Source organism: Euprymna scolopes, chromosome 6, assembly GCF_053919585.1.
Source record: "Euprymna scolopes isolate OS-2025 chromosome 6, ASM5391958v1, whole genome shotgun sequence".
Lineage (NCBI taxonomy): Eukaryota > Metazoa > Mollusca > Cephalopoda > Sepiida > Sepiolidae > Euprymna > Euprymna scolopes.
The window spans coordinates 127192683-127217090 of NC_136487.1; the positions used below are offsets into that span (position 1 = coordinate 127192683).

Genomic DNA, 24408 nt, shown 5'->3' on the forward strand with positions numbered 1-24408 from the left:
AAATATGCATAAATATTATATTTTACTTTCTTATTTATTGTTATAGAGCCACTTTTCTATTGATTATTATCCAATTTCAAAAGTTATAAAAAATGTGACTTGGTAATAGAATCAAAGCTAAAACATTTAGCGCACAAGCCTCAGTTGCTATTAATCTCCCCAGCGTTGTTACCGTTTGAGATCTCGACAGGTAGACATACAAACCGTTATAATCTAAACGATTTGAGCTATGGGTGTTTAATTTTGTGCACGCGCAAGAGTAACAGTAGGAGTAATATTTTATTCAGCTTAACCTGTCAAGGTCAACTATTTTATTTTCAATTTCAACCCCTTAGTAGCAATTATTGCTGGCTAAAATCCAAATCGAAAGTGGGTTACAATTCCAAATATCATAAATATCAGATTTCAACTCTGTAGACACAGTATGCACAAGAGTTTGGCAGAGATCCTTCGTACACACACAGACATTGTGTACTGATATTCATATATTTTTTTTCTATTTAGTTAAAAAGAAAATACAACTTTGTTATATATGAGATATGGAATTGCATCCACTAGCAAAAGATCTAGCTAATTTGCACATTGTTTTAAATATTCATTAGGATTAATTCCCTATTAGTCTATTTTTTTTGGGGGGGGGGTTATTATAAAATGGTCATCTTTAGTTAATTATTATATGTAATTATATTCATGCAGATATTCTACATGGTTTATACTTGGGTAACATTTGCGTAAAAAGGTTATAGTAAACACAAATCTCTTTGTATATATATTTATATATGCATATATATATATTTATATATGCATATGTATATTTGTTTAAAAATTTTGCCTACCAAACTCCTCTGTCAGCTTTTGGTCTACGGACATAAAACTTCATATATAAGGTATTCGAACCCATGCGAAACTTTATATTTTCGTTTTAACTGGGAAAAATCGGTAGAAAAGTGTGAAAATGAAATAAATGAAATTTGCCAGTTGAAGGTCGAACGATGACATTACGAATATGCATGCGTAACGTAGTAGCTATTGGTTCCTGTTTTAATTTTTTAGCTTTGCAACAAACATATCTTCATAGGGTAGGATTTAAACTCAAAGGAAAAAATAAATCGTAACCTAACCGTTTTGGTTTCGATTCTTGGTAGTGGTGCACGAGTCATTTTTTATTATTTTTTTTTAACTTCTTAAGTCATTACTATATATCGGGTGGGATATAATATAATAATAAATACGAAGTCTGCATTAGTCAAAATATCATATTTAAGCATATTTTACGACCAAGCAATGTCAGGCAGCCTGCTAGTATATATATATATATATATATATATATATATATATATATATATACTCGTGAGCAAAAAAAAATGGACCAAATAAATTTTATACATTTTACGAGGGCATGCAATAAGTAATGCCCCTGACCCACTTCCCAAAACAGTAGAGCAACGAAACTTGGCACAGTTATTAGTATTTCTCTACATAGGAACCACCCAGAGTTATGCCTTTCTCCCATCGTTTGATGCAGCTCTGAAGACCGTTTTTGTAGAACACCCCAGGTTTGTCTTCTAACCACGACGTGACTTCATAAATCAAGGCTGTATCATCAGGGAAACGCTTTCCTTTCAAAAACAACTTCATGGCTCGGAAGAGGTGAAAGTCAGAGGGTGCAAGGTCAGGAGTGTAGAGGGATGGGGAAGGATTTCATAACCACACGCCCGTGCTTCTGATCTGGCGACATGCGAGTTGTGGACCGGAGCGTTGTCCTGCAGGAGGAGGGTACCTTTGCTGATCTTGCCCCGCCTCTTGATTTTGATTCCTCTTAATTTCCTCAAAGGTGAAGCATAATAGGCTCCTGTAATTGTGGTACCCTTTGCCAGAAAATCTGTCATCACTGGTCCCAGAAGACTGTGAGCATGACCTTGCCAGCGGAGGGCTGCACCCTTGCCTTCTTTGGAGGTGGTGAGTCTAAGTGCTTCCACTGCATTGACTGGGCTTTGGTTTCTGGATCATAGTGATGGACCCAGATTTCATCCTGTGTAATCAGTCTTTTGAAAAACTTTGACTCATCTTCTTGGCACATCTCCAAAATCATCCTCGAGCACTCAACGCGTTCTCTCTTCTGGAATCGTGTTAGCAACCTGGGAATCCATCTGGCAGACACCTTATGCATATGCAAATGGTAATGAATGATACAGACCCTGTACTAATCTTGACATCTTTGGCTATTTGGCGAATAGTAATGCGCCGATCTTCCAAAATGGCAGCCTCAACTTGACGGACAGATGCCTCATCAATGGCAGAAAGGGGGCGACCAGGTCTAGGAGCTGTTACCATAAACTTCCGGCCATGTTTGAATTCACGATGCCAGCGTTTTACAAGGTCATATGATGGGGCATTATCACTATAAGTTTCTTTCATTTCATCAAACGTCTCCTGTGGTGTGCGTCCTTTCAAATGCAAAAACCGGATCACTGCTCGAATTCAACAGGCTCCATTTCACACCTGACTCAGTTCAAACACCTGTAAAACAGAAACCACAATTAGTTCAGAGCTGTTATTTGCCACATAACCTGTAGAGATATAAATCATTGCACATGCAAAATTTCAGCTAAATCAGACAACTGGAAGTGGGTCAGGGGCATTACTTATTGCACGCCTCTCGTATTGCACTAAAAACTATATTGAACAATGGACACTTTAACAAAGAAACTTAAACGAGACTAATAACACAGAAAAAGACATTTACTTTAATAAATTCTTAATATGGAATCGCATTCCCTTTTGATTTCTTTAAAAGATCAATACTTTCAGATGTGTTCTCAACCAAAGTGGAACACTGCGAAGAGGATATGCTATTCCATTCGCTTCCCACAGTTTATCATTATTCGAAAAAGTTCTTCCAGCCAATCCACGAGATATTATGGACCAAATATTATAGATCGAGTTTAAATCGGAGCTTTGACCTGGCCAAAATATCACATTAATTGAATGTTCAGAAAACCATTTTCTTGTGACTTTAGCCGTGTGTGTAGGGGCATTATCATGTTGAAAAATAATGTTCTGGGATATTACCAGTTTTTGGATACTTGGTAACGGTTCTGTTTCTAATTTTCGAATGTATTCCTTTGCATTGATTGACTTCTCACATCTAATAAGTTCCTCAATTCCTGCGGCAGTAAAAGTTTCCCATACCATTATCCCTCCATTCCCGTATGTAACTGTCGTTTTTATGCAACTTGGCGAAAATCTTTCTTCAGTTCTTCGATTTCACCGTTAGGGAACACCGGGAGCATCACTAACAAGACAAAATCTTGATTCATCTAACCAGAAAACGTTCCTGGACCAGTCTGTATCTTTTTTGCCAAAACACGAGAAAAATCTCTTTTATCATTGATGTTCTTAGATAAAAGTTGCTTCTTTGCATACCTTTTAGAAGAAAATCCCATTTCTTTCATTCGTCTATATATTGTATATCTAGAAAGAGAATTTCCAGACCCTGATTTGAATTCTTTGCTATGGAGTTTTTTTTTCGATCATTCTAAAACAGTTCATTTAAGCATTTGTCGTTCTTCAAAGTGGTTGCTCTAGGGCGACCAGACCAGATTTCCCTTTTCACCAGCGTTCGACTTGGAACCTTCGACCAATTCGCTTCACTACAGAAAGAGATGTTCCACATTTTCTTTTCTTAAAATATAAAAAAAAAGTTATTTTCGAATGCCTTAACCCTGCAATTCGTTTGTTTACATCCTTGCCAAGATGCAGTCTTACCATTTTTAGGATTAACTCTTCCACTTATTATTATATGCTATAATAATAATAATAATAATAATAATAATAATAATAATAATAATAATAATAATAATAATAATAATAATAATCTGAAAATAGAAATTTTCAGTTACAATTAACGAAAATTTATGGAAAAATATTGAAAAATTGATTTCTTCCTTCTTTCACTCTTGGTCCATTTTTTTTGCTCATGAGTGAATATATATATATATATATATATATATATATATATATACTTTCTTGTGCTAGAAGTTTTCATCTTACATTCTACGTAATTAGGCAGAATGTAGAAACTATACGTAAATATAATTCGCCATAACAGTGAAATAAAATCAAGCATCTTATAAGAAACCATGAAAATGATTAAATAATTAATTCGTTTTTCAAAAGAATTTGTAAATTTAATTGACCATTCATGCACTTCTCACATATTCATAGATGAATATATTAAAAAATCCATTTTAATTATGTTTATATGTAAAGAGCGAGAAAAACTCAATTATATAGGTATAGTAATTAATAACAGACCTCCCCGCGTTGTCCGATCGTAAAATAGACATACATATGATATTTTAATTCATGCACATTTCTTATTAATCATTACACTATCAAGTCTCTATCTATTAATGTTCAATTTGTAGAAATGACTCACAAAAGTTATAAAAATATGATTTGCCCACCTCTACCACAAAATATTCAAAATAACTCTTCAATCTTTGACGGTCAGCCGTCAAACGGGCGATCCGACCCCTCTCTTCCACGGGCATCAGTTTACCGAGCGTATTATAATCTTTCATCTTGTAGGTCATACGGGGACTCATCAGAGATCCTTACTTATCTCCTATAACTTTGCTGTTTTCTCTCAAACACTCTATCTCAAGGGAAAGGATCAGCTGTCGCCAAACTGATCACAACCTTTTTCTGTATACAGATAAAGAGAAAGAATTGATCGAATTATATTCATATTTGATACTAGATATCTAAACTTAGAACTTCTAATGGAAATTTCAAATATTCTACTTAAGCTAACTCTAAGGAAAGTCCCTTTTTTAACATTAATTTACTTAAGACCTATATCGTTGCAGAAAAGTCAGAATTAAGTTGCAACAAATTGTGTTCTTTCTCTTTCATTACAAACTAGCAGGGGGGTACCCGGCGTTGCCCGGATGTTTGGAGGTGTGTGTGTGTGTGTGTTAAAAAGAGGTGTAAAAGAAAAAGTTTTGTTCGGAAGGTCGGATTGAACCCCGAAGCCTTAACGCGAAAGTGGAAACGAAAGGGGAAAAACCAGTCAGATAAATATCTGTGCCACGATGGAGAGGAACTGATAAGGGTGTTATATGAAGGCTTATGAAGCGAAATGAACAGGTGCGGGGAAGTCTGACCTATTTTTGCGCTGCAAGCCAAAGCATTCACGGACATACACAAGAAGAAGCGAACACACACACACACACACACACACACACATTTTCGCTTTTATATTTATAGATACCCTCTGGTTTAGCTAATATATTACGGGAGTAAATTTTCTATAAATGCAAACATCGGACTTTATTTTGTAAACGGAATAAACCCGTAATGATTTATGTTGAATTTGTTCTGTTAGTATCCAATCTGGCGAAGAAATGAAACTGCATTTGCCCCCTCCCCACTGGTAGGCAAAAGGACACAAATATGTATAATGTTATTTTTATGTGTTTTAAGGTTTTGAAAGAATTAATTGCAAAAACTTGGGGAAAAATGTAAGAAAGGGTATTAAGAAATCATTTATAGGTATTTAGGGCCCAAGAAAAAGTGAAAAAAAAAAAAGAAAAAAATGAAGGTAGTCCTACATAATTTGACCCTAATTCTCGTGAATTCCCGTGAAATATTGATCGGGCGAGACCGGCAGTCATCGGTGTCAGCCGCAGAGTACAGGAAAAAACAAAACAAACAAACAAAAAACAAACAAGCAAAAACAAACTGGAATGAATACAAATGAAAAAAAAATCTCTCAGAAAACTTACCGTGTAAAATGCGATTATGTTTATTTTATATTATTTTATTTTGTTTTTATATTTTTTGCAATAAAATCAAAGAAACAAAACAAACAGGCAAAAAGTACAAATAGAAAAAAAAAGGAAATAAATAAAACCAGAAAACTGACCGTGTATAACGAATAAATGTTTAATAGATTTTAGCCATAATTTTTTTTATTGTTGGTTTGTTTTATGCAAAAAAATTATTTTTTAACCGTATAATTGTTAGATGTAAGTATAACGGTTTGTTACGTGTCTTGTTTTGTTTTATTTTTGTATTGTTTTCGTTGCTGCCGCTTTTTACCAGTTGGAATATCGTCTGGTTCCATATCGATAGCGTAATAGTAATTGGGATTATGAAACTACCATAAAATCAATGTATAGAAATAAATAATGGATTAGTAAGTAACCCGAAAATAAGAAGTCAGCTTTCCCCTCTAGCATCACGTATAAAATCACTGAAAACCTAATAGAAGGAACAATACAGTAAACAAAATATATAAATCGAGTAATCGTTTGAACATTTGAAGAACGCTAGCGGCTGACTGTTATAGTTTGAATCGAAGGTTAGTTCGTTTCGTTTAAGTAACCCTTCGAATCGCAGCCCCCCCCAAAAAGGGGAAAAATAGAATATGTAAAATAAAAAAAGGAAAAAAAGAAGAAGAAATAAAAGAAATGGTAGAAGTAACCCATGTAATAGATGTACCTATTTACAATGCCTCCCCACGGGACAGAGTTAGACACCAGGGTCGTTTTTTAACGTGGAGAAAAGGTACAAAAATAAAAATTGTCTCAGTCGTGAAGGACTGCTCCTCCACCGAAAGAGAACAAGAAATGGAAGTGCAGTATCTGAAGAACATATACTACACTTTGATCTTGGCCAAAAGATGTAATAAATGTAATTGAAAGTTGCGTTTCACCCGACGGTAAAATGCCATTCCATTATTTTTAAGCAACTAAGAACTCAGACCGGTGTTTCTTCCCAAATTACCCTGTGGATGTATCCGGAACGGTGTTAAGTGGTCGCGGGGGGGGGGGAGTATGAATGTAATAGAGAGAAAAGATGTTACCACTTCCATCAATTCTTACAGGTTTTGGCAGTGAACTCTCATCAGAAAAATATAGGAATGTACGGTTATCGAAGAAGGGTAATAGGCCTATAGCACACCTCAGATAATGTGCTGCAGTTTGTGCACATTACATTTGCATGAAATGTCTTGAGTTTTAATCCTATTAAGGTCAAACTCAGAGGGGGAAAATGACTTCATTTTATTTATAGAGAAGAGAAGATACGCGAGAAAAAGTTGACGAAAAATACTCGAGATAAGTTAATTTAAAAAGACTAAATAGATCTGTTATCTCTCCTGAATCTGTAAACAAACATTTGTGTTTCCGTTGATTAATTCATATTTTAGTCAGAAAATTGTTCTTTATTTGTTAGCAGTTTATAATATTGAGTCTTTTTTGCATTACACATAAAATCAAACTGGAACACCTGATTATTCCTTCCTTTCTTTATTACTATCAGTTATTATCAAGATTCATACACCCATATTTATGGTATAAATTAATTTGCATACTGATTATTGAAACGAGCTTGATACATGCACTTTCACATACATGACCAATTTTTTAAGATCTTGTTTATAATTTCAGTTAATCCACAGCAAGTTAATACAGAATCACACACATTGGATATGTCTAACATTTACGGATCAAGAAAAGAAGTTTTATATCGACTGAGGACGCAAAAAGACGGTAATTCTTTTTTAATATTCTTTTGCATTATCAGAAGTGACGAGTTTAAATTCCGACACGGGTATTGTACTATTTTCATTAATTCTTGCATAAAAAAAGAAATGGTTACATCTTTTCAGCGCTCATATAAATACAGAGTGGTCGCTAAAAAAGCGGGAAATTTATCAAACAACGATTTATTTTTACAAAGAATAATTTTTGCAGAGTTTTTCGAAGACAAATGTTACATTAAACACATGGATACTCAAAATGTCGTCCATGCACTTCACTGCAGCGTCTTAACCTAGAAAACCAACAAAAGACCCAATAAAAAAATAGCAATTACGCATTTTATTCATGATCTAAGCTGACTTTCAAATTTCCCACTTTTCTATATATATGTGTGCATATAAATATTAGTGTTGGGACGATTATCCAAAATCGGAATTAGGAATCGGAACCTTTTTGGGTATCGAATCGGAAAAATTTGTGCCTACTTTGAGATGCCAAAAACGATTTCTTTAATTATTATTTTTTTTTTATTTGATTTTGGTTTAAGAGAAAATCTTCCACTGCTGACAGTAGTAATTAAATAATAAATATTTATTGATTTATAAACTACCAGTAAATCTAAAATATAAAAAATATCGTCTCACTAGTGTGTTTTACGTTTTAGAAAATATATGCACATTTAACATTTTTTACGATAATTGGGACAAAATAACAATTTTAGAGTAAAATATTTAGGGCTTTACAAAGAATCGGACTCGGAATCAGTAATTGTATCGGAATCGGAAAAAATATTGGAGTCTTTCCGTCACTATTATATATATATATATATATATATATATATATATATATATATATATATATATATATATATATATATATTAGACAAATAATAACTGAAGTTTAACCAAATCTTATAAATATATTTCAATTCAATAATTTCTTTCCAAATTTCTATGTCGTTTGAGGATTGTCGTCCGACAAGAAATGGGGGGGGGGGGGGAAACAATTTAAAAAGTCATTTTATATGTACTAAGAAGATGACGAAAGGGATGTATGAGTTGGAGGTGATGGAGAGAGTAAGGAGGAGGAACAAATATAATTACACTGTCATCGCTAAGTCGAGATGCATATACACCTAAACTTCTATATACCTAAACTTAATGTGTAATCTACTTATTAAATCGACTCGAAAAATAACTTCATAATTTACAGTCTTTGTACCTCTTATAGTTTTTTTTTATTACTAAAATGACAAAAGCATTCATAGCTTTTAAATTTGGATTTGAAATTGTTTGCAAATTCCGATTTAATTTCTTTCGATTTTCGAACTCTTTACTGCATCTTCCCTTCTGTGAAAACATTATTATGGGTGCAGTTGAACTTTCTTGTCTGGAGCAATTCCGTTTCGTTTAGTCTGGGTTCTGTATTGTCTCCTCTCACCGTTACTATGCCAATTTTATACTCGTTATTAAATCGTTATGTGGCTACAATATCATAAACACAGTAATCTTTCCAATATTTTTTGCAGTTATATAGCCGTGTTTCTCTCTCTCTCTTTCTCTCTTTCTCTCTCTCTCTCTCTCTCTCTCTAATAGTTTTATAAAGCATCTATGATATAAATCTGGCCTGTCTGTTTAAATGTATGTATGTATGTTTGTATGTCTGCCTAAAACTTTCGACAGAGGAGACGGATTTTCATGAGATCGATATCCTTTTGAAGCTGCACCCTTCGAACTACAGATATCGAAAAATTGGCCAAAAATATTAATTCCTTCATCCTCAACTCGGCAAGTTTTCTACAAGGAGGGTCGATTTTTCACTGACATTTTTACAAGTCATTCAATCTTCGCGTCAATGACTTCGAATAAAAGACGTTGTTTCGACCGCTCATGACGTCACAACCGTGGTAGGCGCATAGGTATGCCATTTTGTTTTTTCTCACCTCTTTTTTTCTCTGGCGCGTTACGGGTTCGAGCCTGCTTACTACGTTTTTATGCGCTCGCATTTTTTTTTTGTTGCTCAACGAACACTGTTTACACACACCTCCACTTTCTTTTTCGTTTTCGTGTCACGGGTTCAAGCCTACTACAACTTTTTTTTTTTGCTCAACACAACTACAAACACCCAGCCAACTCCGGGTACCCATGCTAGTCTAATATAAATTACTTTTCAAACATACCAATAAATTATTTTTCGCCTATAGAGTATTTAAAAATTCTTTCTCTAATAAATTATTGTTCAAACCAATTGTTACGTTCGTATAAGCTAAGCCCAAACCTAATCCAAAAGATGATTTTTCGTGTAACATTATACACGTTCACACACGTGTAAACATAGAAACGCAACACGTTGTAGACTGCTCCGTCGCAATGACGTCGCAAGGTAAAACTCGACTCAGTTTTTCCCGTTGAAACAACATTTATTTCCGAGTACTTTCCTGCATGAGGCTTATCTCTTGTTCAAAACGTTGGCCTACTGGACGTGATCATCATATTTCCTTTTTATAATCTTTTTTCCTTGCCGTCACGTCACACACGGCTCAGTTATTTGCATACAGCTGCCACACGCGCTTCGCGCTCTGTTACATTCATTAATTTTAATAATAATAATTTTTGATAAAGAAATAGGAGACGGAATATAATTTGGTTCTTATCCCCGTTCTCACTTAATTCAAAAACTAGAGTAGGACATTTTTTTTCTTAGACTTCTAAATAAGCATTTCTCGGAAAAGCACAGACTGCACAAAATCTTTAATAGGAATACTCGACAGCACCATCAATCAAGTCTATCATATCTAAGGAACTAGGAAAGATAGTTAACGCAGGCTGCCTATCAGGACCAAAAATAAGTGCCCATTGGAGGGCAACTGTAAAGCTGAATCACTTGTTTACGAGGCTACAATAACGGACCAATCTACAAGCATACCGGAAAAATATATAGGTATGACACGAGCTCATTTAAACAAAGATATTATGCGCATATGAGCTCTTTTAGAGCTAAAACAAAGATAAAAACAGCATTAGCAACCCGGGTCTGGGAGCTTAAAGAAGAGGGTTCCCCTTTTTCCATAAAATGGAGAAAAATCCAGCATACACCAGCATACACCCCGGAATTAAGTCAATGCTCACTCTGTAACGCGGAAAAGTATCACATCATTACCCTGAAATAAGATGTTTAAATGTGAGGAGTGGATCTTGGAAAAATTGTATACATAGAAGGAAAGTACTCCTTATAAACTGGGTCAGTGAAAAAGATAAAACCTAAATCTTTATGTATAAAAAACTTACTTTTTAGTTAACTTTTAAATTCTAAAATTGATTTTAGTTTGTAAAATTGGATTTTAATTGTAATTTTAAATTATTTTATTATAGGATTTAAATTATTGTATTATATAAATTTTTAAAATTCATACTTTATAAGTGTAATTTACAATCTATTTCAATTTTAAAACTATAGGAAAAATACAATAGTATTGAGATTAATATACTAGGAAAATCCCTTAGGCTAGATGAGTATCCCCCCAAACCTAGAAAGAGTAGAAATTTTTAAACGCATTTCGATATAATTAAATGTGATTTTACGTTTTAATCGATACTGAGAAGTTTTAAATTTGTAAAAGTGTAAGTGCCTGCTCATTGGCTGATTAGGAAGGGTGCGGTAGAAACTAGAAAGCTGATTTGCTAACTAGAAACTCAATAGAAGATGCGTATATAAAAACACGAGACAACCACAAAATCCTCGTATAAGTCTGATGAATCCTAGCGTGGATGAAACGCGGAAAATTCTGTGTAGCTTAATTGTCATATATATTTTATAACTTACTATATATATTTCTATTTCATCCTAGGTTTATTGAAAGTGAGTGCCACAAATAATCTTCTGCCGATGTATGAATTACCAGAATGCATAATTTCTTCACCGAATACAAATAACGAACATTGTTTCGATGCTGGTAAGTGAAAACGTATTTTTTACTTTCTCCATCGAATGTCTTTCAAGCAGACACCGACTGACAATGAAGTAGACAACAAAAACGTAAAAATTCAAATCTTTTTCGTTTCCCCAACTAGAAGTGTTATTGCTCCGAACCCACTTCATCTAATATTTATTCACAATTAATACGTTTCATATGAGTTATTACATCTAAATGCATTTCACTTAATATTATTCCCCTCTTAACGCACTTAATCTAAGAGTTATTCCCCTTTTTAACAGATTTCATTGAAAAGTTGTTCCCTTTAAGGCATTTAATTAATTCACTTTTGACTCATTTCACCTAATAATTATTTATCTTTGATTCTTTTTATCTAAACTTTATTTCCCTTAAAGCATTTTCTCAAATAATTATTCCCCAATGAGATACATTCACAAATATTATTCTCCTAATGCTAAAAATATTACTCAAGAAATTAATATCTAAATACTGAAAATTTAATTTAACATAAATGATATATTGTTTTTATAGAATTAGATAAACATTACGTAATGTTTGTCGTTGCGTCAAGTCAAATCAATTTAGATGCACTTAATAATAAATTATGTTAAGTAATATATATATATATATATATATATATATATATATAATATTTTTAATAAAATCTAAACTACCACGTTTATACCTACAAACACTACTGTTTGATAGAGGATGGAACGATACAATTGTCCCTCTTTATTTAGACAGCACTACAACTTTATTTTAGAACTTTTATTGAAAAGATCAATTCAGATAACTCGATTATTTAGTAGAGCTGAGACCTATTCAATGTAGCCGCCTTCAGCCTACATCACCGCCGTGGTATTAAGTCCGGAACTGGGAGCATACCTTTTCCACAAGCGCCGGCGGGAGCTCGGCGAATACTTGGCGAATACTCGGCGATCAGGCTGGTTTTCGTGTCTTGGGATCCTGCTGCTACACTCAGGGTCTGCCATCGGCCACCTGACCGCACCAGGGGATCACCACACTCTCCAGCACATCCAGGTACACTTTGATGTTGACTTTCCAGCCGACTTCAAAGATGTGATGTGGTATGATGTGGCCTTCACTTGAAACCACGCCAAAGACCATAACTTTGTTTCCATTACCCTAGACACGTCCCTGTTATCCGGATTTGCATCTTGAGGGTGCTGATAATGGCCATGTTTTCAAAACATGGACCTGTAAAGAGCATGAGATGTACAGCGGCGCATCTTTGATCTCTTATTGAACATTGCACCACTGTCAAACATGATAGAAGTCTCCTATAGCTCTTGGGATTTGTACACATCTGGAAAAATAGTAGATGGTTTGCACAAAAAAAAGAAAAAAAGAAAAATAACCGGTTTTTATCAAACAGAAATGGAATCATGTCGTCTTTTCTAGGGCGAAAATGATATCCTTCTACTCTGTCCTAATGCAATCTTCAGTGTAGGAAGTGATAATAACTCCTGATCAGGAGATTTGATCACAATCAACAAGTCATCCTTCTCTAAGTCGGCTAGCATTTTATCTCAATGCTACCGGCAGTTAACACAAGAATTGACGGAAATTAAGTGTCTATAAATACCAAATTATCGAGCATATTGGTAAACAGTCAGAGAATATTCAACCACCGAAAGTCATAATGTTGCACTTGCTTTAAAGTTGACTGCTTTTTGTAAATTCCCTAAAGAACGCCCAGCTTTAATTCCTTAAAAGGGATTTTATAACTATAATATCTGTAAAAATAAATATTAGCAGTTATTTTTATATCCACATATACGAATGTTTCATGATTAGTGTTTTTACCTTTTCGTTTATCTTTTTTTAGGAGATTTACGTGCTAATATTGACCCTCTGATTATGACAATGTATACTATATGGGTACGTCATCATAATGATATTGCAAAAAAACTAAAACGCGTTCTTCAAGATGGCAGCGATGAGAATATTTTTCAGACAGCCAGGAAAATTGTGATTGCGCAATATCAACATATCGTGTATAATGAACTTTTGAAAGCGTTTGATGGCAAACAAACAGCACCTTCAGATCCCACTTCACATAAAGCTACTGTTAAGGTCTCAATATTTAACACATTCAGTCTTGTGTACACTGCGATAGTTGACTCAATGGTGCCGTCAAAAATTAACATAGATACAAAGGCCATCCCATTGGAGAGCATTTATTACAAACCAGCAAAGCTATTTGAAACTGATGGTATAAAAAAAATGTTGAAAGCTATGCAAGAAACAAAGGCAGAATCAATTGACAGGTATTTGTTTTGTTTTAAATCTTTTGATCTATATAAAAATTAATTATTTTAAATGTTGTATTAATCCTTTTTTTATTAAATAAATTATTTCGAATATCGAGGCCATTTCTCGTACTAGCAATAAAGTCAAATAGCCCTATTTCAAGTGAATTCGACTTTCAACAATAGATGCGCCGATTTTTTATACTGCTTACGTCTTATGTAATACCAATCACAGTATCACCTAATTTGCATATTAGTTTTGGAAAAAGGATGTTTCATTAATTATGATTTTTTTTATTCAATTATTGTTTTGGTTTTAATATAACACACTTCTGTTCGCAATATTGTTTTACTTCTTGGAAAATATTGAGAATCTGTATTCAAATAGATTCTGCTTTAAAGAGACGTAATTCGTTTGTTTTCCATAGATTACGACATAGTTGTTAACTCCACATGAAAAATAAAGTTGATTTTTAAAAAATTATTTTCCAGCCACAATAAAAACATAAATAAATTTATATTGTTTTAGTTGGAATTCATTATTGAGATAAATACTATTTATTATTTGGCCGAAACGTCATGAAAATAACAACTACGAAAAGATGAGGATAATAGTCCGCAATAAAAATGAATTATTAAATAAATTTGTATCGAAATTACGAAAATGTTGATGTTTATCTATCGATATTGTAAATGACAAAGATTTTGTTTCATATTAAAGTCATGTTATGAATAAAACGTAATTTATTAATTGTTAAGTTTTTCAAACAGCGAACATTGCGAAGCAATATTGAGATGGCAAAGCTAAATAGTTTTAGTTTTATATAGATAAGCAAGACATTCCCCCATTTAATTGACGTTAAAGGCTTTCTTTATAAGACACATCTAAAAATCTGTTTCATAAGTCATTACAGACGACATTCGTTCGGGTTCTTAAAACAAACTGTCGGATTTTAACCGACTAAAAGGGAGGGATGTTTCTGCAACTCAACGGGTTAAACCAAAACTCGACGTAGAAGGAAAAAACAATGAAACTCTTACCTTGTGTGGTGAATCCTTCACGCCTTTTCTTGGTCAACAGGAGTTGCAACGAATTGCCTCATTGCTTACAACGACAGATCGTCTTTGTAACAGTAACTATGAAACGGGTTGCTAGACTAAAACAAAAAGACCAACGAAAACATATTGGCGATAGGGGTGTTTTTATAATCCACTCGTCGATTCTATGCAAATGTTAAGTCCGACCCACGCGAGTGGACAACAAGCAAACACTATTATAAAAGCAGTCGACCAAGCACTTTATAACCTTTTGCTTGAACGACTGCCACACAGAATTCCATTGCTTCACCCCTCCACATCGAGTTCCGGTAAGTAAAAATTACCACACAAACTTGTCTATATATTTGTCACGTCTGATTATATACGTTATCTGTTTAATACCAACTCCAAAAAGATGAACTATAACTTTAAACAAATTTAATAAACAATGTACAGAACAAAATTTATGCGTGATGCGTGGCGCGTAATGATTACAAGTTTGCGATGCGTAATATTTTCTTCCTTCTCAAACTATCATATCGGATCTCTTTTTTTTCCAATAACGATAACTCTTTCTCCTTTGATTCGAGAGAAAAAATAACTTTATCATTTTAGGTTGTTTAAGGCCTTACTGTACCAAACACACTTGCGGTTTACTTGAACGTGTTTTATTAGAGTGCAACTGCGCTTTCACCAACGTTTCTGGGGTCTTTTATAATTCCCATTTATATTTGTCTACGTAGGGGATGATGGAGATAGTAGGTCGAATGAAATGATTGGGCTGTTCTTAAATAAGTTGTCTCCAGTGTATCTGGGACGTGTACGGTTTTGGTGTCACGCCCAGAATTGAAACCTGAATTGAATATCCTAAGAAAAATGTCTCTTTATTTTTACAAATGATGCAAAGACTGTAATTTCTAGCAACCCTTGGTATGTCAACTCAAGATTATTTTGCTTTGTTAGGTCTTGGCTATTAAATGTATCGCTGAGTTCGTAAAGTGATACAAAATGTAATCACATTAGTACTGACAGCCCATTTTACAACATTTGGTGTTGTTCGATGCGAAAGGTGTAAAGTATGTAGTATCTCATTCCGTGTTTCCTTCGGTCTCGCTTTTAGTAGTACCCATCTGAATAATGTCACAAACCGTCCGGCTTGCTCATTTGATGGAGGATGATAGGGCGGCAACACAATTTGTAGAATTGCTAGAATGTCTCACATGTTAATTGTAATGTAATCCGTTGTCTGAGAATATAGTCTTGTGCAAGCCATGTTGATTATATAGCTATCTGAGTACTGTTACCATATACTGGATCACAATCTGTTTCATTGAATAAACGTCTGGTCATTTGTATAGGATTTTTATAGAAAAAAACGAAAACTTAATTAATTTTTATTTCACATTCCTAATATCACATGACTCATATAACAATTACATTCCCGAATCTCATGAACAATTTACATTTTTTTTCATTTCCTAAGTTTTTATTTGTTCATACATATTCAAGTTAAAGGAATAAAATTCGAGCATAATTTACGAACACATGACGAAATAACTAGTATCTATGCAAGATGACTTCAACTTCGTTGTAAATCACTTTCTTTCATCCTATCTATTGTTTTCTTTTTCTTTAAAAATCTATTCCATAACTTCTGTTTGTAAGTATATTTCTCATATAAGGGAACGCTATTTCATGTGCGGATATCTAGTGCACATCTGCTATCTACAGCACCGCGTTTCTAACATTCAATCACACATTCACACAACACATATTCCCTTTCTTCATTTTTCACGTTTAACATTAACTTCAGTTTTATTGTTTACTGTTTTCTTCATTATCATATTCTTGAATCGTGTTCTTGAAACACGTGTCCTTAAACAGAAAACAAATAAACAAACGCTTTCGAATCGTATATGATCAGAGGAGGGAGATTTATTTTCACTATACTCATAATCTCTAGGAAATATTATTACGACATATTTTTCTATTTTCAGGTACGTGGTCTCAGCGTTAACAAATTCGTACTTGCAAAGGGGACTTGGCTCAGGCATAGATAAAGTTGCATTGAACCTTCAACAATCACGCGAAAATGGTGCTCCAATCTACAATATATTCTATAATGATCTAAATGACGTAAATGATCTAGAACTAAATGAGTTGGAGTATACGGAGGAACTAAAAAAAATGTACCCGTAAGTAAATTAATTCTCCCTCTTCCCATTTTCATCCTCTTCTCATCCTCCTCCCTTTCCCATCTTCCTGCTTTTGAAATCTCCTTCCTTTTCTTATCTCTCTGTCCTTTCCATATACCTCTCCCCCATCACATTCTCCCCTACCCATATTCCTTTTTTTCCTTCACCTTACCAAAAAGAAGAAAAAATGAGATGAATTGAGAAAAGATAGAGATAGCTCTATCCAGAAATTTATTACTTCAGTATATATAACCAACAACGATTATTATTATTATTATTATTATTATTATTATTATTATTATTATTATTATTATTATTATTATTATTATTATTATTATTATTTATATATATCAATAGGATCGCGTATGTGTTATTTATTTTGTGTGTCACGCTTACGTCTGAGGGACTGCCGTGTCTTGTCCTTCCATTTCTTGTAATAAATAATGTTGCCAAGAATTCTTCATAAGTTTTAGTTTCGGTTTCGATCATAGCTGATGGCACTCAAATCATTCATTTAAAAAAAAATAATTTTACCACGAATTCTTCATAAGCTTTGGTTTCGGTTTCGATTATAGCTGGTTGCAGTCTAGTAATCTAGTTTTTTTTATAAATAATTTTATCAAGAATTGTTCATAAGTTTTGGCTTCGGTTTTGATAAAAGCTGAAGGAACTCAAGTTATATATATATATATATATATATATATATATATATATATATATATATTTTTTTTTTTTTTGTTCATGAGTTTTGGTTTCGGTTTCAGTTCAAGCTTATGCACCCCAATTTTTTTTTTATTTTTGAAATCGCAACTTTATAATATATATAAAATAGATAGAACATTAACTTTATAATAATATATGCGAAATCTGCTAGAATTAAAATATCATATTTAAGTGTACTTTACGACCGGGCTACGCCGTGTGTATCTGCTAGCTAGATAAATACTTTTGCAGTTTTAACAAAAGAACTACAATGATATCAGAGCGCCTCCCTTTACGCTGAACATCTACAGAATGCCAAGATCATTATATTACATATGAATGAGTAACCTGTGGAATTTCCACAGGTTCTGATTATTATTATTATTATTATTATTATTATTATTATTATTATTATTATTAGACGAAACATCAGAACGAAGTATGAGGAGAGTCAAGGAAATACAACTAATGGAAGAGCACTCAGGCCTATTAAAAATCGCTCAGCAGCCCCGTCTGTATTACCAGGTTAGAGGGCCTCAGTAAGCAAGCTATAAATTTGTTCCACCCGAAATTGATCTACATCAATGACCTCCCTAAACACATACTTAAATCATTCGTTGACATCTATGCTGATGACACGACCATCTACGGTAACACATCAAAGGCTGTAAATGACAAAGTTCTCTCTGATTCTCTCTCCTCTGATCTCGAGCGCGTGGTTCAGTGGGGGAAGATGTGGCTAGTTACCTTTAATGCATCCAAAACCAAACTCCTATCCTTACATCATCAACGCTCTGATCCCCAGCTGGCATCTATTGTGATGGATGACTCTCGTCTGGGTGAGGCCCCGTGTTTTGACAAGCTTCTGGGTTTGACCTTTACTCCTGATCTGAAATGGAACACGTACATCAAGTCTGTTGCCAAGGTCGCTGGAAAGATGGTGGGATCCTTCTACCGCTCCAGAAGATATCTCACTACTGATGCAATTCTCTATCTATATAAAAGCCAAGTACGTCCAAGGATGGAATACTGTTGCCATATCTGGACAGGAGCTGCCAAAAACAGCCTATCATGCCTTGACAGAGTACAAAATAGACTTCGTGGCTTAGTGGGGGATGCCCTTTTCTCTACCCTGCAACCTCTCTCCCACAGAAGAGACGTTGCGAGCCTATCCTTGTTTTATCGTTATTTTCATGGCAGGTGCTCGTCTGAACTCCAATCCCTGGTCCCCCCTCGCCAATCTTTCACGAAAAACACCCGTCTAGCTGAATCCACTGTGAAAAATTTCCCCCACTCTATATCTGTGCCTAAATCAAAACGCGGATTCCATGAACAAAGCTTCTTTCTTAGAACTGCACGCCTGTGGAACTCTGTTCCGTCTGCCTGCTTCCCTCCGGACTACAACTTGGATGTCTTCAAGTCTAATGTTAACAAATTCCTAATGAACCGCCCCCTTAAGTAAACACTCCATCAAATCTCCACACTAACGTAATGTACTTGCAATAACCCTTATCCCTGAGTGGCTTCCGGGCCTTGATAAGTGGTGATCACTGTGTAAAAAAAAAAAAAAAGGCTTGAGAGTGTGACCCTTCTAAAACTATATAGGATGAACTCAGCCAACAAGTAAAGGGTCATTTGAACAATATTCATATTCTGTTTGAATTGAAGTCGCGGTAAAAACCGCAGCAGAGGTTGGCCGGTTTGTTGAAGATTAAAGAATCAACAGGTCTGTAGGTGGGGATAAACAGTAGAAATGTTTATCAGTGATATTTTTTATTTTATTACGTAAATTCGGTTAAATATTATACTCAACTAGACTTTTGAGCCGTTAGAATGAGTGTTTTGCACTAAATTAATGTTTGAATATGATTAAATCTTTGCATTAAGTAATAATTCATATTAGTTTCTATCAATACCTAATTGAGTATTAGATGGATATAACAATACTTACATCGTTGCACTTTATCATAACAACGATCCATACAAAATTTCAGTTTTATCGGCTCAGTAGTTCCCGAGAAAAATTATTAAGTAAATGTGGTACTAATATTAATCCTTCTTAACTCCGACTATTCATTGGACGGATACCGTAATACGTAATTCAGAGCATCTCATCATAACAAAAGTCCATACAAAATATTTGCTAGATCGGCCCAGTTTTTGAGAAAAATCTTAACAGACAGAGAGATAGACAGACTACGAGAAATATAAAGATTATGAAAAATTCTAATCCTGAAGTAGTGCTATTTTATCTTTCGTTTCAATAAAATTCATTTACGAACAAAGATATTAAAATGTGCGCAGTATATTTATATTATGTATTTTTTTTTCTTTTTTCAAATCAGGGATAAAGGATATATTGAGCTCCTGCCCGGTCTCTTTTACGAAAAAACTATCGATAGTGCGAAGTACGGTAAGACCACCAAGAAACTAATGGACAAGCAATTCAATAATTTAAAAGATGGTGATCCATTCTTTTATAGTCATGAAGGAGTTTTAACAAAAAGTAAGGTTTTTTCTTTTCTATAATATGCAAGAGGACTTATGCGAGTCTATCTCTTCTTTCGAATCTATCTCTGCTTTATTGTTTTATCTTGTCATTTTGGCCCCTTAAATTCTTTATCCCACAGTTCCTTCTCTCCTTTAGCCACGTAAGGTTACGTTTGTTTCCAGTATACGACAGAGTCAAGATGACATTGAATGCATTCTTTGATCCGATGATTCTAGTCCCCCATGTACATATCAACTTTGGTCCGCGAATCTAAATCACGAGACGAATATTAGTAAACTATTATTTATTATCTAAAATTCAATTCTGATTCTTATATGAAATATCTTTAGATATATTTTAGCTTGCAGTCACTCGACATAGTATAAGCAGCCCACTCCCCTAAGAGCCAAGTGGAATTAACCGTTTATTTTTCTTTTCTTACATTCCCAATAATATTAACGACTAGCAATGGGTGCCCGGCGTTGCCCAGGTGTTTTGAGGTGTATGCTGAGCAAAACAAAAAAAACGGTCAATTTTTTAAACTTTGACCCCTATTATGACCTCTTAACATTTATTGTTTAGAGATCAAGTAAAGTTATTAAGTTAGATCCATGTCCAAGAAATCTATATCTAAAATATCACGTGTTTAGACCCAAAATTGTAAGAGGAGTTTGGTAGAGTTCTCAAAGGTCAAATCGTTGAATATTGACCACTTAATCGCGAAATTTCTGTCGAAAACCTATCACATCGATTTTCCCAAATCTCAGTACCCTGTATATCAAATTTCGAATCTGTAGGCTTAAAATTGACAGTGTTATAGCGTAGGGAAATGTACACAGACGAACAGACACACACACTTTCACTTATATATATATAAACATAAACATCATATATATAAGGATAATAGTACGCCATATATATAACAAAAGACCATTAATTAAGTGGTCAATATTCAACGATATTTAAGGATAATATATAATAAAACACCATATATATATATATATATATATATATATATATATATATATATATATTTAAGGATAATATTAAAGAACTGTACGTTGCGAAAATTCCATCGCACTGCGTCTATTATTATCATCGAACTATCGCCTAATCGAACCAACACAATAATATTGGTTTGTGGCTGTCAATGAATTTCAATATGAATCCCAAAGATATTTTTATTTAACACTGAAATGGATACTCGCTTATTTACTGAAGTGAAAGGAAAACCCGGGGGAACTTTACCCAAAAATAAATCTATATTTTTTTGTGTGTATTGATATTCTTATTAACACCCCTTTTTTCTATTTATTTAAAAAGAAAATACAACTTTGTTATTTATGAGTCGTGGAATTGCATTCATCTACAAAAGATCTAGCTAATGTGCATATTTTTTTTATCGTTTTTAATTAATTCCCTATTAGTTTTTTTTTCGGTTCTCTTATTAGATGATCATCTTTATTTAACTATTACGTGTAATTATATTCATACAGATATTCTATATGATTTATATTTGCGTAATATTTGCGTAGAAAATGAAGAAAATCAGATTTACTGTGTGTGTTTATAGTGTGTAAGTCAGCGGGCTTGGTTGCCATAACAACGTGACGTAGACAAGGACGGTAGTGAACGTGTGTGTGTGTGCGTGTGTGCGCGTGTGCTGGAAATTATAGTAGTACTAATAGTCTGTCCTTTGCAGTACAGCGTTTGTTTTCGTGTTGTGTGTACGTGTGTGCGGCTAACGCTAGAGTGTGTGTGTGTGCGCGTGTGTGCGCGTGTGCTGGGAATCGTAGTTGTACTAATAGTCTGTCCTTTGGAGGACAGCGTTTGTTTTCGTGTTGTGTTTATATTATGCATATTGTTTCGTATCTTAAGGAATAAGAAGACAGGCAGTATTTAATAAAGTGTGAATTAATTAATAATAATGAGAATCTTACTAATATAAATAAGGGAAGTAAGTAATTTGAAAAACAAAGGAAGCATGTTAGTAAATGGAAGTGTGTGTCGTAATGTTAGACGATAACGGCAGTGAGGATGGTGTAGGTGTAATGGCGGACGTGGTGTCGGAGGTTGGATTGTGATGGCTGGTGTAAGTTTCGTAACTTTGTAATTTGTAAATGGCAAGTTAGGAAAAAAAATAGACCCCCCCCAAGATGGAAAATAAATAACGGCATAATATTTTATGGTAAAGTTAAGAACGTAGGAACCATAGTTTTTTAGGAGATGTGATTATTGGATTAACCAATCAGAAATCGTCTGTGGCACACACATCTCTGTTTTTATAGATATATAGATATCAGTTTATTTTATTGAACAGAAATTAACCACAATTATAAAGTAGACGAAAATGCAATAAAGCATTATAGACATATTTCTCTTTCTGAGAATCATGGTAAATTCCGATTTATTATATATTAGAGGGACGCATGAAAATTCCTAATCTAGTGTATATTACTGCTGTACTTTTAAAATCCATTATATGGACGTGGGGCGCGAACTCATTCCACACGATGATATTGTACGAACGTTGTTTAAACTGAAATATAATTATCTAAGTATTCTGGATAATGTAGTTTCAGAGTATATATGTTTATCAGGGTTTATTGTCAAAGCATGTGTAGGGTTTGGCGGCATATTTCTATTCTATAGATAGTTGTTGCGAATGCAGACCCACGATATTACTGTACTTTTTGAGAACAGAGTAGATAAAATAAAAGGCCAACTTTAGCTTCAGTTTACGTTCGAGGCAACAGCGTCATCAGATTAAATTATATTCTAAGCATATAGTGATTTATTTTTACTGCAACTTTTTACCATTCTTTCTTTATATACTTTGCTCGCACTGATCGAGTGTATTTTGTAAATTCTTCTAAGTTTGCAATAATTAACTTCTTTAATTCTCATCACATGTACGAATATCAGTTCTTCAACTGTTTATGAAAGTCTCCCCATTCCCAACTCGTAGAATGACGATGTTGTTGGTATTGACATCAACTGATTCACCCAAACATCTCGTTATTTGTTAAGTTTTAATAGGCCATAAAAGATCCACCCCCAAAGGTCTTCGTAATATTACCTCGATTATCTCATACCGCACTTGATCGCTCTTACCCATTACTTTGTAGAGTGTCAATACACTTCCTTCAAGATAAGGTGTAAGATTTTGATTGCTTGTTATGTTTCATAGCATATCGACTATTTTCTGCTTATTTGGTGCCAAATCCGGCCATTTTGGTCAAAGTTTTTATTCTTCAAGTTCTTTATACTCCAAATTGAGTTTAACTTGGTTTTTGTATAGAGAAAATTATTGTTATTTTGGGTTTTGAACAACATGATATCGAAAATCATGGTTGAGTTTTGCAAAGGTAATGAAAAATAATAGCATGTTTAGTGCATTTTAGGTTAGGAAGTCGGTATCTTCATATAGCATGGGCTGGTAGAAACAGACAACAAAGTAAGATTTATTAGGTCAGAGATGTGATGAAACTTCACAACTAAGTGGCGGTTCAAAGCAATTATGTCATTTTGAGAATAAAACGACGAAGTTTTCACTTGAGAAACTAAATTGTACCCTTTTCCGTCTTAAAGGCCGAGATATATATATATTTTTTTAAATAATATGTTGCCATTTTCTTGTATTTCTACTACCAATGTAGGCTTCTATTTCTGTTTCTTTTCCTCATTTTCTTCCCTACATCTTGCATTTCAATCGGCCAAGAAATTGTAATCATTTTTTTACCAACAATTTCCCACAATGCAACGCACTTCCCCTTTTTTTAGTCTATAAATGTATTCCTTTTCAAATGTATCGTTTCTTCAATTTCTGCTAATCGAATTATCGCAGCATATTTTCTCAATGAAAAAGGGTTTACATAGTAAAACTTGGAATAGCTTATTGTCCTTTTAATAATTCATAATAATTTTTAAAACTTTTCAACGTGCAGGGTAGGATTCTATTATTTTTTTTGCCTTCTTCTTTTCTCATTAGTCTTCACATCTTACATTTCACTTATTTTTCTCTTTGTCTTCTTCCTTCTGCTGTCTTTATTTTCACAGGGAATATTACTCAATAAACATCTCCCTTGTAAAGTATATAGTCTCCACCAATCATTTTAAAGTATTAATGAAAAAATGTGGTGCTTTTATTTTTAAATATTGTTTTTTCAGGTTAAATTCAAGATTCACGATATCATTTTTAAAGAAATTGTTAGGTGGA

General features: G+C 33.8%; 2 protein-coding genes across 12 annotated transcripts in view; one reads left to right on the plus strand and one right to left on the minus strand.

Moving 5' to 3' along the window:
* The window catches only part of LOC145277948 (uncharacterized), a 163530-nt gene that overhangs the window by 44950 nt on the left and 94172 nt on the right, over positions 1-24408 (minus strand). The gene's annotated exons all lie outside the window — the stretch shown is intronic.
* LOC145277947 (salivary peroxidase/catechol oxidase-like) overlaps positions 1-24408 on the plus strand; it is a 65115-nt gene that overhangs the window by 35430 nt on the left and 5277 nt on the right. The window contains exons 9-13 of the mRNA XM_080130034.1: positions 7461-7562; positions 11401-11505; positions 13340-13781; positions 16799-16996; positions 20044-20204. Coding sequence (XP_079986160.1) covers positions 7461-7562; positions 11401-11505; positions 13340-13781; positions 16799-16996; positions 20044-20204 — 1008 coding nt within the window. The remainder of the gene's footprint in view (positions 1-7460; positions 7563-11400; positions 11506-13339; positions 13782-16798; positions 16997-20043; positions 20205-24408) is intronic.